Consider the following 16831-nt stretch of genomic DNA (forward strand, 5'->3'; position numbering starts at 1 on the left):
ATAAATTCCTTAGCATTTAGAGAAAATCTGCCTTCCAGCGTATGAAATCATGTGCGCTCTGATATCACAGATTCAATCAATTCCAACACCACAATACAGATATTCTGAGTCTCACTGGGAACAAGACATCTTGTAGAAATTATCGTATAGCATACCAGATGGCATCTTTCTTGCAGACATCACTTGAATGTGCTTCTTCTATTGCTGTGGAGAAAGAACCAAGTATTTCTATTCCTGTAAGAGATTTATGCGTCAGTTTTCCCATGCAGGAATAGGTACATTGTTTTTGGTTGTGGTGCCACAGAATTATCACAGGATTTTTGTTCTTTGAAATCACAGGAAAGCACAATGATATGTAAATATGTTGCAGGGGAGACCATGTCTTGCAGTTTGCACCAAGTTTTTCAATATTGGGACCAGCTTTAGGCATAGGCAAAGTAGGCACTGCTTGCTGCAGCTCACACCCATGGGGCTGGCACTGAATCATAGATTTCAGCAAAATGAAGAGATAGGCTTTTGGTCCCAAAGCAACAGCAGCTGTTCCAGGTTCCACTTGTACTAGCTCAGAAAAACTGTCCAAGCAGACCCCCTAAAATGTCTCCTTGACTGGTAAAGGACAAGGAGATCAAGTGAGCTGCAAGTTCCTGTAATGGCAGATTTAATCCTAATTCCTGTTATTGCTCTTTGCCTTCCGTTGCCTTTGCCTTACTACTACCTTTGGTGGAAGAAGGAGGGGAAAAAAAAGTGTTAGAGATAACAGGATACTCTCTGCAATGAGATGATAGTCAGGGATAAGGACAAGGCTGCAAGCTGGCCATGTTTCTCCTTATGTACTCTCCCCTTGCTGAGCAACCTTATGTTGTGTTGTCAATGGGCTCAGCCGGAGTTATTACTGGCAGGGGACAGAACTGGAGGAGAGCGCACAGTGCTATAAGCATCCAGTGCTGGGGCCATGGAGATAGACACAATACCAACAGCTACATGAAGAAATGTATCTGAGGAGCCACTCAAAAGTGGAATTTTGTCTACATTTTTGCTAGGCATTGAGCCAAGCATTTCTCATATAGTCACTGGCAGCATAACTTCCATGCTGTTTATAGTAAGGTCAGGAAGAAGCAGTTTGGCAGTGTAACTGGTATATTGATTATTGGCTGTGCCTTATTGTGGGCAGGACATTTTCGTTGGTGGAGGACACTAGTTACAGAGACATTTGTGTCTGTAAATGTACGAGAAATAAAGGACTCAGTCAAACAATTCTTTGAAATGGTAGGATTATGCTTCACTAGGTCTCCTTCCAAAATAATTTTTTCTGCGTAGGGGGAGAGGGGACAACAAAGTCAGGAATCCTTTACAAAGGACTTCATGATTTCTCAGTCAACTAAGAAAAAATGAGCAAGGTCTTAATTCTCATTGTGTTTGAGATAATTCTGTTCTCTGAAGAGCTTACCCACCCTTTCAAATTTACTTATCCTCTTGACTGGACACAACCAGTGTGGATTATGTACAAAGATACTGATTCAAGTAGAAAAAAACTTTACAAAAAAGGGAAGATTTACAGACAAGTGTGAAGAAATGTATTTGTATCTCCATGAGACCTAGATTCCTGTCATTTTGGAACATCTACTTTCTCTGAGGAAAAAAAATGGATTACCTGTTAATCTGTTTGAGGTGCATTTAGGTGCACACTGTACTCATCAAAAATATATGCTCTGTATTGGAGATATTCACATGCTGTTTTTATTAAATTCCTGAGAAAACTCATAAAAGTTTGTTCAGCAATTGCAGGTTGACCATGTCCTGGTGAGGCTTCTGTATTTTTTTTTATTTTTTATTTCTGAGAGGCCCAACGAACCATTTGTTCTTCATGTATTAACATATTAAATCAGTAGACCTGAAGTAATGTGAACTCCCACAACAGACCTGGGCTAGGCAACTTTCCAACCTCATAAAAGATCTTCTATGGCTCAGCTAAAGTTACTCTAAAAAATCATTATGGACTTCAGTTTGCATAAGTTGTTCCACAAATCCAAGCAGCAATATCAGACAGTGAGAGGTCATCCAATTTTAGGCCAAGGACTAGTCAGGTTGCTGTTGAAACTCTTACAGTATTGTTAATTTTAAGTATCTACCTCAGTTTAGAATCCATTCTGCTACTGCTCGGGAAGCCTCCGCATATCACTTGCAAAAAATTTGTATTATAACTTGTTGGTTGAAATGTAGGTTTGGATTTTTATGAAACATTTTCCTGCTTAATGTGATACATTCCAAATGATGCCCTTGACAGATATCTGTAATTTTCTTATGTCTAGATTTAAATTCCTCTTTAGAGCTGGTCAATACTTGAGGTTCACAGTGGGTAAGAAAAACAATGAAAAGTATTAACATTCTATAAACAGAGTTCCACTGGAGTTCTTAGAATTGTATCCTGAATATATTCATTTTCTGCCTCTAACCTTTGAGCCTGTTATGAAAATCAAAAGTTTAGTAAACTTTTCCTCTCAGAAGAAAGGTGTAAAATGTTTCTGTTTGAGAAACCATCTCAAAAATGGAACATCGATGTAAAATCCATCTTGAAATATTCAGTTTCTTGTGCAGAAAATGAATTTTGCTTTTGTTTTAAATTCACTATTTCTTATTTAATTTTTTTCCAGCTATAGTTGCTAAAGTATACAGACTCATTATAAATTATGCATATCTTCTATGTCTGCCTGCTATCATTCATATTTCTGTAAGAAAATGATATAAACTTAAAATTTTATTTAGTAAAAATATTCTTTAATTATTCATTTGAAATGGTGACCTTTTCAAGTTGAATTATTACATGTTGGCATGAAGGTTTTCTTGTGTCTTATAGTATTTTACGGTTGAAGAAATCATGCAGCTAATTTAATTACTTGGACTAAAATTGTTGTGCAGTTTATGTCATTTGCTGTACCACAGGAGAAAAACTGTGAAATGTATTCATTATTGATTTTTTTAAAGGGTTTTGCTCTTATATAAGCAGAAATGCAGACCACTACCTATGTTGCTTTAAAAGGGGAAAAGGGAATAACTGTGCCATAGGCTATGGTTTATGTATTGCCTTTCCTAATGCCTTGTGAAACGTAAAAATCTACAACAAACAGATATGTAAAGCGTAACTGGTATGAAGATTCTATTCAGATTTAAGTGCTCTAGGTTGCTTTTGAATCTTGCTATTTTCTGCATTTGTTTTGACTGCTCTCATCATTCAAGATTGACGCTTGGATGGGTGTGTAGGAGGAAGCAGCAGCAGCAGGCTTACAGCTTGCAGACAAAAAAAAAATCTGCCTTATCTGATGGCTATTATTGAAAATGCGAGGTGTAGCCTAGGCTGGGTAATGAAGGGGAGCGAGCGAGGGGGAGCAAGAAGCATGGAGCTGCATACTGATGAGTGTAGGAGTACTTGATAAAAAGAATTCTTGCTGCTGGCAGTGCATTGCTCATTGTGGAGTATTCCAACAATCACATATAACGGAGAGCAGCTTAGCTGACAGCTTGATATGCTTTTTTTTTTCTTTTTCTTTTTTTTTTTTTTTCCTGTATGACGTACTGGTCTGTAGTAAAGATTAATAACTAAGAAATGTAGAGCTAGGATCAGATCTTACGGTATATGCTGCCCTGTAAACTATGTTTTACTTCTGACTTTTCTGCTTGCTGAAAACATTAATCTGTCAAGCTGGCGGGCTCCTTTGATACCAACTTTCCCAGGAACACAATGTGGCAATGCCACCTCTCAGCCCAGGACTACCGCTATTATCCAGTGGATGGTTATTCGTTGCTTAAACGCCTCCCTCTTCACCCTCCTACAGGACCCCGATGCCCTGTCCAGACAGTGGGACAATGGTTGGAAAATATTGGGCTACCTCAGTATGAAAACCACTTGCTGGCTAATGGATTTGACAATGTGCAATTTATGGTAAGAAATCTTCTGTGCATAGCTGTGTATATACACTGTAGCTGCCTTTTTTGTGTGCGTCTTATGTGATCATAAAAACCTTAGAGCTATTCTGCATTGCACTAAGAAGATCTGTGTAGTGTTTCACTTTTCTGTGTCTAGCTAAATTAATATATAGACTGTCCTAGCATAAACTTCCAAATTATACACGTTACAAAATATTCTAGACAGAAATATGGTAAAAGAAAAGCTGCATATTAAGGTTCTTTCTCTCCCTCATCAATCCTCAGGTTAAAAAAGAAAAATGCACTGTTCTTTTAATCCACTGCAGGAGGCAATTTCACAATATTTAAAGCTGTAAGCACCCCTGTCTGAAATACCTCACATATTATTACTTTTATTTAAACATTAACATCATCATTGCAATAACTAAATAGCATGCAATGCCATTCTTGCATTGAGAGGTATTTTAATAGCAGATAATTACTTAATAATATGCGCTCTCTTTGCAAGTGATTCTGGATGTCTCAGTTAAATGTTTTTGCATCTTAGACAATCAGGCTGTGGGATTCACTTGTTGAAACTTATGCCCTGTGTGGAAAAGTAATGCATTCCTCTTAATAGTTCCATTTTTCTGTTTTAACTCTCAGTATTTATCTGGAACCAATGAATGAAATAAATTTTGCATACTTCAGAATTTACAGTATTAACATGAGGTGTTAAGTAACTAGATCTGTCCGACAAACTTTCCATTGAAATGAATATTCACAGTAAAGAAATAAGCTTGCTTATAAGATTATTCTACAATCACATTCAACCTGCTTTGGTATTCCCATTACTTCTATCTCCTGCAAAAATCCTGAACACATTTCTTTTAAGTATCAGATCTTAAAATATTATTAATCACCCCTTATTTACAATATTTTTAGTAACCGTGTATGTCTTGGAACAGTTCTAACTTTTCACAGCTTACACCTGGCATATAAGAAACAGAAGTGAAACAATATGAATATTATGACTATTGAATTATCTTATGAGTTGCAGTTTTCCTATTTAATTTCTTTTGCCAAATCACTATACAGTTATGAGTTACCAGTTAGAAAATTAAGGCATAGATGTATGTTATCTCCCCATTATAATAGTGTAGAGATTTCTTCCTGTTTTTACATGGCTGCCCTGTGATATTTTGCTTATATCAATAAAAATCCTTAGAATCTTTTCCTTTAAATATTCTTGAAACAAAGTACCAAGGGTGTGCTGTCAGCCCTGCAAAGTTAAATAAAAATAAAAAATGTTCTAAAATGCATTTCAAGACACAGTTTCCCAAAATGTACAAATTCTTGTATATATTGTAGCATTAGTTACATAAGTAGGTGATCATTTAGTCTTAAAGAGACTACGGAAGGAAATTGTTCACAAGAGGCTGTAGGTGGCATAACAAATTCAGAGGGTTACACCTACCACAGGTAAATGATGAACACCCAAGGAGCTAAAAGAAACTGCCTTGGAGGGCTTCCCAGTCATTCCCTGGCTGTGGAGGGACCCCAGCCACATTCTGTGGGAATTTATGACTTGCATTCCCTAAGTCTCTTATTGGTACAGTTTTGTAAATATACAAATTCTATCTGAGAGTCTAATATTCAATACTAAAATCAAACTTTTCAGGTATTGGGCAGATGAAGTTATGTCTGTAAACATGTGTACTAGCTGATGTTTTCCAATCATTTTAAATTAATTATTTTCTTAAGTATACATTGCAGGTAAAATACACAACTACTCTTAATTATAGTTGTGGTAGCATGCATATATGAATGGAAGATTAGACTCGTAAATACAATGATTAGGCAAAAAGCTGGAAAATTGTCTAGTAATACAAATATATAATTTCGATAATTTAATAGTTACTAATGTTTTGATTTCACACTATTTATCATGCTGTTGCATGTTTCAATTTTTGTTTGTATCAGAAATTGAGCATTTCCATTATTATATTGGAAGTAAAATGAACAGAAAATACCAATTTATTTTATATTATTCTTTCGGTTATGTCAGCATTATGTAATGAAAATCTCTCCTGAAAAATTTAAAAGAGAGTTTGTTAAGATATTTTCCATCCTAGACAAAATGTTAATAAAAAAATTAAATTTGGAAGATATATAAGAAAATGAGAGAGGGAAACACCTTCTGTGGCAATACAAAATTCCAGATTTCTCCAAACTTAAATGTGTTATAGTCTTCTTTAATATAAGAGAAATGGTTTGCCTTTATTAAGCTTTATAAGCTTGTTAAATCAAGTGTTTCAGATGGGTTAGCTGCTTCACATCTAACAACTCTAATACTTCAATGCAGTAAAAATCAGTTAGACATATTTGTTCTTCATTCTGTACCATATTCCTGCTTTTGTTTTTCTGGAAGCACATTCTGACCTGCATTTATTCATTCTGTTGCCTAAGCAACAACCATCACACTCCTATTAAGTATGATTTAGTAGTACAGGTCTTTCTAGATGTTCAGAACAGGAAAGGGGATATCACAACAATATAGTTAATGTCCATGTAATAACATACATCTGAGAACAAATATATCTTATTTATACAACTCTCAATGGCAAAATTCTACTAATTAAATTAACATTCTAATATAAAGGTGTTTTTCAGATAAAAGGATTTCATGGTTAATCATTCATTAGATCACAGAAATTAACTCCTTATGTTTACTCGCCCTCAGGCATTTGGAAAGTTATTCCCTAAACTGTGCTTAGAATTAGGAAGATTTGTTAATGCTACCTCAGTGTGTGGACTTTATAGGAAGAAACAGCCTGGTTGCTATTAACCTGAAAGTATGAATAGTTTTGCTTTAGTTCATCAATATTTATGTTTTTAAAATATGTTTAAACATACTATTAAAATCTTAGTTTTGTTTTCCTTAACTACTCTATTTGCATTTACAGAATATTTGCGCACATAGCAAGTTGCAGTTCCTACCTACTATTATTGTTGTGCAGGAATGACACTTGCATAACATTTAGTAGGCCTGAGGCAGATTCAGTTCCAAGTCTTGGTTCATGTATGCTTATAGGAATAGAATCGTACTTGAATATATATATATATGCAATCATTATTAACTTCGACATTTTGTTGTGTAATAGGCTGCAGTGTCCTTCAGATGTAAAAACTTGTCATGACTTTGTGCAGGGATAGGCTATATTTGAAGATGCAGATGATACTGCGGTGTTCATAATGTAAATGTTATTTTGCAGTTAAACTAATTCTAAAGCACAGGAAAACAATTAGATCAGTCTTAAATTGTAGTATATAAGCTAGATATAAACCATGAGGAAACCTAATGAATCACAGAACATCTTTCTGATGCATAAGACCCATGGAAATCCCTGGGGCAAGTTATAATCTCTATGCAGACTTGCAGGCCTACGTAACTTAGTCTGCTGAGAAAAAAATTGAATTGCAGAGGAACAGATGAAAATATACAAATGTGTGATGTCACTAGATCCTTCACTGCAGCTTTCTACAACTTTGGAACTTCATCAAAGACTCCATTCTGGATTCACAGAGATAAAAGCAGTTCAATCAAATCACTGCCCAGTGGGGACTAGTCCTGATTAAAGACTTCATATGACTGTCTATTTATAGGTTGTTCTAATCATTTAAGATATTCTGAAATTTTATCACTTGCTTAATATTGCAATTTGATGAAGATAATCTCTCTTTAAAAATCTTTAAAACACTGTATGAGTGAAAATGGGACCAGAAACCATTTATGATGAGTTAACATAAAAGTATGAAGCACTAGATTATGTTTTTTGTTTGTTTGTTTATTTTTGACATTCCAAAATATTGTTCACTAATAACAGTTAATATGTGAATTGGCATTGTACACTAGACATTCTTTAGCTTTGCTGTGGATTTACAAGCATGCACCTCTACCCCTCCGAGTACTTAAATGGCTTGCATTGCCTGAGGATCTAAATATTGCCTAAATAATTTTAAAATTCTCTCTCTTTCACTGTTAGGAATCTGAGGCATAGAGTGACTGCAGGACAGAATTTAAAACTGCTTAAAAATCTGAGATGAGGATCTACGTCTTGAAATATCTGCTAACATAATGTTTAACAGATCAATTCAGTTGCTTAAACATTGGTATCTAGTACCAGCTGAGATACTGTAGGGAATCCAGGAGTTTCCAGACAGGGCTGACAGATATTACTGTCACGAAAACTGGAGACAGGCCAGCCCTTCATGATTAACAGCTGGAGGCAAGTGCCACACCACTGAGCATCTGAGGCGGTTCTAGAGTCCTGATGCTTATGCAGCTGAAACGAATCATAAATGTTCCAGGCCACACAGAGCTCATGACGTGTATAGGAACTCAAAACAGAAGTCTTGATTTTCCATGTAGTATCTCTGGTGCATATGCATTTCTTTTCCTTCTAATTATTTTCTATTTATATTTATACATATAGTATTGATATTCATCCTGTGAACTAACCTGCACAAGTATTTACCCATTTTTGCAACGCTAGGCATGGACTACCTTTTCAATTCCCCTTGGCTGCCTGTTTTGAATTTAGTTTTGAGTGAAGTTTTGACTTTTCTTCTCTCTCTCTCTCCCTCCCTCTCTCTCTCTCTCTCTCTGTTACTTTTTCTTTATTTTTCTTTTTTTTTTACTGGGTCTAGAGGTTTATTTGTCTGCTGAAGTTTATCTGCAGTCTATCCTCAGGTCTCATTCCTGGGATTTGCTGTCCTGGTATACCTAGTAATTCTTGCCTTTAATCTCTCTAGAGGATTTTAAACTCTGTATCAAGTATCAAGGACAGATGCAATTTTATTTCTTTACAGAGACATGCACTTGAACAAAATTCTCTACGTGCATTGGCCCCGAGTCTTGCACTTGTAGAGACCACTGCAGCTTTTGTCCAAAAATACCCAGTGCAGAGATTGATGATTTGAGCATGAGATGAAAGCTTGAAAGAGTGTCAGTCTGCCAACATCTTTCTTAAATTAACCATGCTGTAGATAATGAAAAAAAGGCCAATGTTTGACATGTTGCTAGTCTGTAGTGATTTTGGTGACTTTCAGCTGACTGACCTTTGCAACAATCAGGCTCTGAGCTCTCCAGGTCCACAATGGCTACTACAGGGACTGATCAGGGCAGTCATGAATCATCTGAAGCACAAGAACATTCAGAGCCTTGTCTATGTGTAATGTAGCCAGAGTTGATGAACTGTTGAAGGCAACCTTAAAACTCACAGTCAGTAATATGCAGCAAGCCATGTTTTTAGCAGAGCAGAAAGAATACAAGTTCCACTGATTCTGGAATAAGCTGTGGTTTTCTGTATATCTGGTACAATCTCAGAGTATATACCCAGAACCATGAATTTCAGCCTAGTCATCTGAACCTCACTTGTAAACCCCAGGACTTGCTTTTAGTTTCATGGTAGATTTACAGAGCTTGGCCCTAACTGTGGAGCTCCTCTCAGTGTCAGTGTGGCCCTGGCTTTTACCCCAAGCCAAGTACCTAGTTGTCAGTCTGTACTCTTCCTAGTCTTCCTCTCCTTCACCTTGGTAACCTTTTATGACTGTGGATCTTGAGGCAGGCCAACTCCTTCCTTAGTTCAACCTGTTAGTTAAATGTAGAGTGGGGCAGAGTTTAGGTTTAGTGAGGCAGTCAGTAGATGTTTAGTACTCAGTTGTCCACATATTGGAATCACTTGAGTCGTTTGAGACATCTGAATAGGCCAGGAATATATGATACAGAATCTATGGGGAACCCGTACCCATCTGGAGCTTCATTTGGATTCCAGTACATTACAGCACTTCAAATGACTAGATTCTTATTTGTGGACTACTACGTGAAGCACCTTGTCATCTATTAAAATGAAGGGAGCATAAAGTGTAATTAGCTGAGTGGCTAACTATCAGGGTACTTATTTTACAACAAGTTAAAGCAGATTCATCTGGTCAGCTGAATCTCTCTCCTGGTTCTATTGATTTAATTAATTTATTTATTAATTTTTCAGTAGCTATCCTGTAGACAGAAAAATTTCAATGGCTCAGTTTGGGCTAGAATCTACCCAGTGTTCACAAAAAAAAGAAAACACAAAATATTTTTATTAGAGTTTCTTTTTTTTTTTCTTCCCTCTGAACATCCATCCCAGAGGCTTGAAGTTCTTTTTTTTCATCCTAGTAGGGATTCTTATTATAAGACCTGCACAGTTGAGCTCAGGTACATGCCAGAGATGAAGACTGTGCATCTCATCCTGCAACAGCAGCAGGTCTAACAAATAATCCAATTCTGTGTGCTCCAGTTAATGCTTCTGTCCTGGCATTCCTCAAGCTAGTCAAGGGGCAGAAAAGCTTGTTAATATACTCCTCAATATCACATGCAAATAATAGCTTGTGCTGTCTTTCTATGTTGAGGGGACCTCAAACCATTCTTCATCATCCTATGTGAGTGCATACAGATAAAAGATCTGGGGCAGCAGTGCTCATTCTGATTTTCCCTACAAGAAAGGGAATTTAGAAGGATCTGCTTCATGTTTATATATATATATTTATGGTGTGTGAGTGTCTATGTAAAAAACACAAGCATTGTAGGTCGGATCCTGCACTTGACAAATGACCTTATGAAAGATTTGGCAATAATGATTGTGCACCAGAAGAAAGAAAAACAAGACAGAATTTTTATTAGTGTCAAATGGAAAATTAATTCATAAGAAGCCCATCTCCAAACAGACTGTTGTCTTCATTAAGACATCCTGGACATGGTGGATTCCTGGAGAGTTAGAAGGAATAGTTTTCATCTAAACCTCTCTCAACAATTGTATCTTAAAGGTATGATCTTGGATGGGTTCATCTACCTCTCTGCTAGGTTCTGCTAAGTTAACCTTTAGATGAGGGTTTGTCTGGCTGTTCTAGAATATTTGGCCATCTATATTTAAATGTTTTTTCACACAAGGTTGTAAATACAAGGCACACAGACTGTACACTGAGTAGGATACCTGGGTCCCAGTGTATGTAGTGGAATATCCTTCCACTCACCTCTGCCATTCAAGTTAGTGACATGCAGTGTCTGTGTGTCTCTTTGGGAAGCTCACTGCAACAGTTTGAGAGACAAGAGCTTGTCCAACGTACATATCAATGCACCGGGCTCAGTCTTACCCACATTAAGAACAGAGGGTCAAACTTTCTATCCAGACTTTGAAAAACATTGCATGTACTTTCACCACTAAAAATGAAATTATTTCATAGTACATGTCTTCAAGTATGGTACTTAAGGGCTGGAATTTGTCCCATCTGCTCTAACAATATGTTAAATGTTAATGTTAAATGTTGTGCTTGAGCTAAAAGCTTGCCTTGTGCAGAAACAGACCTTCATCTCAGTGTGCAAACACTGATGAACCCTAAAAAGAGTATTCTGAGACTTCGCATGTAAGGAATTTTCTATTGGCCCTAAACAGAAGTTTATGAGAAACTATTAGAATATATTTAATCTGAAAATTACGTTGATAAAACAGCTGAAAATTCTGAACATGTTATAATGAAGCATGATATTTTAATAACTCATAAAGTAAGAGATATCATGCTGATACAATGTTCTTGCTATGTATTTATTTAAGGCCAAAACCTTTCCAGATGATTTTGCTACCAAAAAAGACAATGGTAAAACTTCAAGAATTAGCAATGTTTGTATAACAATTATATGTATAATGCTATTCTTAATAAATTATGAAAGATATGGAAAACATGTCAATATGAAAAGGTCATTAAAAGAAAAAGAAAGTTTAAAGGTTAAAATAGGAGAAAGTCTAAGATCTTTTACTCTTCAGGCTAAAAAACTGAAGATTCGAAGGATAATTGGTTTATTTACATTTGCATGTTTACATAATAATATTTACATTATAAATAATGGAAATCTTTACCATCCAGGACAATGGTAGACTTAAAATCAGTAGCCCATATGTAAAATAAAGTTACAGTTTGCTCTTAGTTATTTTATTTGGAAATACTTCATAATACTAAAATAAATTATGCAATGAGAGATATTAAATAAGGAACAAAATATACAGTATTTTATGATGCCACTTAAGAAAAATAGTCCGACAAGAAACAAATAAATGGAGTCTGGACCAATAGGTAAACTAATCTCAAACAATGACAGACTTCCCTGACGAAGTTAAATGTTTGAAGGAGACAGCAGTACAGAGGAGCTTGATTACAGATAATTACATTGTGTGATTCTGAAGGAGTTATCAGGGAAAGATTAATGGGTACTAACAGGTAACTGGAAATCGGTATAAAATTCTTGGACATGTTATTCTTTATGAAAGAATACTGGGTGATGTAAAAAAAGCTCAGGCATTTATGCAGATGAAAAAATAAACAAACAAAACAGAAACTGTATCTAAAATAAAGACAAGACAGAACACATCATGAAGTAATAGGTAAATAATGAAAATACAATAAGGAGACAAATTAGTAGAGAGAAAATGACATTACGTTAGCTATGTTAGTAAAATGCATTCTGAAAAAACTGTGATAAATATACTATAGCTAAAATGAATATTTAAAAAGTTATGACCACTGCTAGAACTCAGATAAGAGTCATTTTTGTCTTAGGCTAAAGAAAAAAGTGCAATATTAGTGAAATACAGTATTAATGAAAGCCACTGAGATATTTGGGGTGGGGGGGTGGGGGAGGGGGGAAGGAGAGAGAGTGATCATACTACAAGCTAAAACAGTACTCTGTTGATTAATATATGTGAATCATCTAGGTTAGTGAAGTTTGATTAAGAGTCTTAAGAAACTAAAGAAGAAATATGAGATCCTTTAATAATCACATTTGAGAACTGGACAATGAATGAATTAGTAGAGGATGAATAAAATACAAATATAGTTGCAATATGTATTTCAGGTCACAGGATTCATCTTAAATATAGATTTCCAGTCTCTTGACCTGTGTCTTCATCCTTTCACCATACAACTAATTCCCTATTCAAGAAGGAAATGGTAGCAACAGATAGCTACTGTCATCAGTAGTGAGTCTGGTGAGAACAGGAGGAATTGAATAGAATGTGGTGATGGGATGAAGAAGGGCGAAAATAAGTTCAAATGAATTAACTCTGCTCTTAACAGGTAATCAAAATATTTAAGAGAAACCAGTAAAGGAAACAATTTATTGTACCTCTCAGCAAGTAGATGAGAATTTTTCCTTACATCAAAAACAATTAAGATTTCAACAAAGGCAGGCTTAATTTTGCTAGTAAAACTATGGTCACCTTTTAAAAGCTGTTCTAAAGTGATGTACCAGAATTGCCATGCAAGCAACACCCTGGTATAGAGTTCGCCTGACCACTTTAAATTTCTTGGGCAACCAAAATTTCCTTCAGTTTAGAGATCTTCCATTTTCCCACACATTGGTGAAAATGATTCCTTCTCCCATATCCCATGCCCATATATTTTTAATGGTACCAACTCCTCAGCATCAGTTTTAATCTTTATACTGACAAATGCAATGAAGCCTGTGAAGCCCTTATTAGCATGCTGCTACCTGTTCTGACTGCTTTTCACAGTCCATGCTGTCCATTCTGCTTGATCTCACACACACGTGCACACACACATGCACACACATTACACAAAAAGAGCCCTAAGGTGAAAAATTACGTATATTCAGATATACAGAACCAGGGAGTTACATGTGCAACCTCAGTTAGTCCTTCACATTCATGTGCCTTACGATACAGTCTTCAATTACAGGGTTATTTACTTGTTGTTTTTTTTTCCTCAGAACTGCTGCTGCTCATTGTACTGAGACATGAGCATGCACAAGCACACATTTCAAAGAACTAACTTTTAACAGTAAAACATATATTTATTTTTCTGCTGTTGCATGGCTTAATGACTTTACAACCTTAGCCCAATGTTTTTTTAAAACTATGAAACCCCAAAGTGCCTTCCTTTCTCATTCAGCAGTGATATACATGTGGCTAGTATTGATCATCTGGAACATCGGAATTGTGTTATCACTTTTAAGTGTTTCTACATCTAAATACACATCTTGTTTTTGGAAGTAATGGTTGCATTTTAGTAAATGGGTTATGAAGAGTTAGCAAAGATAAAAGGGTAACACTTCCAAAGATAACTTGTTTCAGACAAATAAAAATGAATGTCTTCAGTTAGAAACACTTTTGTCACAATTCTTTGGAAACTAAGCGCTGTTTGTCAGAGGCCACCTCCAAAAATGTTGTCCAAGTGTTTTATGTGGGTCTAAACACAGATTCAGTTCTAAGGAAATTTGGTGTTTTTGATTTTTAAAGGGAAAAAAAGTTATATTGTTCAGCTGCTGAAAGTCAGGTAAAGGTGTACTGCTGACAAAGCATACTGCCTTTCCTTTTCTATGATTGTATGCTACAGAAGCATAATTGATTAGCAACAGACTTAAACTCATCATAAGTACAATATTACACAATGAAATCCATATCTGCTGTCTGATCTTTTCCTTAGTCCACTTCTGACTGAAATATATTTTCAGGAAACAAGTAATACAAATGCTATTTTCTTCCCCAAATAATTTACTTCTGTAGACTTTCAAACACTACATTAAACATTTCAAACATCTTATTCACTGTGGAACATAATCATATTCTGTATCTTTTGCATTCTCATTAAGCTTCAATTACTGTGCATATGGGATAAAATCTCCGTGCAACAATAAACTGTGTTTGTTTTAGACTGGCTGCCCTGAAACTGATGGTAAATACACTTGTACATACAACCCATGATTTACTTGAAATCTCGTTTCAGGCTTTTGTTAGTATTATCTTATGAAGTACTATATTAAATTACTGGAAACTGAATGATTTAACAACATTACTGATGTGAACACCAATGGGCTAAATTTGCAAAATCTACTGTGCCCGCTCTAGGTTTGTGTTGCAAGTCTTTGACTGATTATTAGAAAAATTTTGATCCAAAGACCAGATCGAGATGCAAGTTTTGAAGTATCAAAGCCAAAGTATTTACCCGGGTGGCAGATGTGGAGGGATAAGGTTATTGAGGATATGAGTGCTAATGATCACTTGAAATATTAAAAACTGGAATACCATGAGTAAGAGTATACTGGATAAGCACCTATCAAATGATCTTTCTGGTATGAAGCCAAAAAAGTATTTTCACTGACTCCCTACATAGCAGCCAGGAACTGGTTAAGAGTGGCCCTCTCTGTGCACAATCCTCCTTTGCAATTAGGAAGAGGGGGAAAAAATCTGCATCTTACTCACTAGAATCTTATATCTCACACTAAAAACAAATATCTGTGCAGATGGTTACAGCTCTTAAAATTTCTTAAATGATTAATAGCTTCCATTCTTCAGCAGCCACACTATTTAACAGCTTTTTCACTGCTTCAGGTATGCTCTCGCAAAACAACAGCTCCCCTTTCAAACACATAGAAAGCCTACATCTTTAAGATGGCGTTTATAAAAAATAATAGTTCTTAGCTGCTATGCTGCATTAAGATAAAAGATTGCACAATACTGAGTTGTTTTTTAGCCTTGATCCATTTTTAAATATAGTATGAATATTATAGTTGTTAGCTTCTCTGAACTCCCTAGGCATCCCTCTTGTTGCCAGAAAGGAATTATAAATTGACAATGCAAGTGATTTTATTTCATTTTCCTTCTCTCTTGGAATTTGGAAATGTGTCTATTCTGTCCATGATGTTTTTTATTTCCTGATGTTCAGATTTTTTAACTTACTTGTTTCATTGCCTGTAGATATAGTAAGTCTTCATTTTCTACCCAGAAAAATAACTTTATACAGCAAGAGTGAAGTATTATGCCAAAGAACCCAGATACAAACAAATCTTTACTTCCCTGCAATTACAGGCTTTTTGACTGCAAATTCTGCTATTCCTGTTGTAAGTTCTGATTTCTCTCTGTCTCTAACTGTGCTATGTATTTAATAGCATCTTGCTTCATGTATATATTTATTTAAGATGCCTGCTGATTTTCTTTCTTCTTGAACCATAAGAAATGGAGACTCAAGGGAAAAGGGAATAAAGAAAACACTTTATGGCACGAGCAGAAGAAACGTGGTCTATAGAGAATGTACAGGACAATATGTCTGAGGATCTTTTTTGATTCGGATTATGAGTTTGTGGAAGCTGCTTCTCCATTCCCTTAATTATCTGCCTATGAAATTATGTAATATTGATGGCCTACAAATATGAAATCAAGAGAGGATCCTGGCATAGAATTATCTGTATATTAAGAGCTATCTTGTCATCAACTGCTTGTGTCTGTCCTTAGACAATAAAGGTTTCTAAGTATCTGTAGTTAGAAAGCATAGTTTCTTAGGAGGGTCCCAGAGTTAACCAGATCACCTGAGGAATCTCACTGAGTACTGTCAGTTAAGTTCTTAATAAATTCAGTGACAATGATTGGACTCATGCTAAAAATATTGCATGAAAACAAAATGAGTATTTAATACTTATTAATATTTTTATGCCCCAAACAAAATGAATCAGGAACATTTTCAGTGCATGAGCTAACTATATGTAATTTATAATTACTTTAATCTTGAATTCACACATTTTATTGCTTCTGTAAGCCAAACTCATGGCAGAAACTATCTCAGTATTCCTCATCTCTCCTGTAGATACCTGGGTACCATTCTTCCAATTTATTTCCAAGATAGTCAGATCTGTATCTTACTTCCAAAAAATGCATGTGTATGTGAGCTCTCTCCCTGCCATGCTATTCCTTCAGGATGGACTCTTCTTGTGCTCCCCGTCTCTCCCTTTCCCCCATTTCTTCTTTACTCAGTAGAAATTCCTGTGTGCCTTTTTTGTCTCCAAATCCAAGAAGGAAAGAAAGAAGGAAGAAAGGAAAGGAGTGGG

At 35.7% G+C, this 16831-nt stretch overlaps 1 protein-coding gene across 7 annotated transcripts in view; it reads left to right on the top strand.

Moving 5' to 3' along the window:
* The window catches only part of ANKS1B (ankyrin repeat and sterile alpha motif domain containing 1B), a 441289-nt gene that overhangs the window by 239694 nt on the left and 184764 nt on the right, over positions 1-16831 (top strand). For all 7 annotated transcript variants that reach the window (XM_048061064.2, XM_066994511.1, XM_048061063.2 and 4 more), the window contains one exon: positions 3831-3937. In XM_048061064.2, the coding sequence (XP_047917021.1) occupies positions 3831-3937 (107 nt within the window). The remainder of the gene's footprint in view (positions 1-3830; positions 3938-16831) is intronic.

Source organism: Anser cygnoides, chromosome 1 (genome assembly GCF_040182565.1).
Source record: "Anser cygnoides isolate HZ-2024a breed goose chromosome 1, Taihu_goose_T2T_genome, whole genome shotgun sequence".
Lineage (NCBI taxonomy): Eukaryota > Metazoa > Chordata > Aves > Anseriformes > Anatidae > Anser > Anser cygnoides.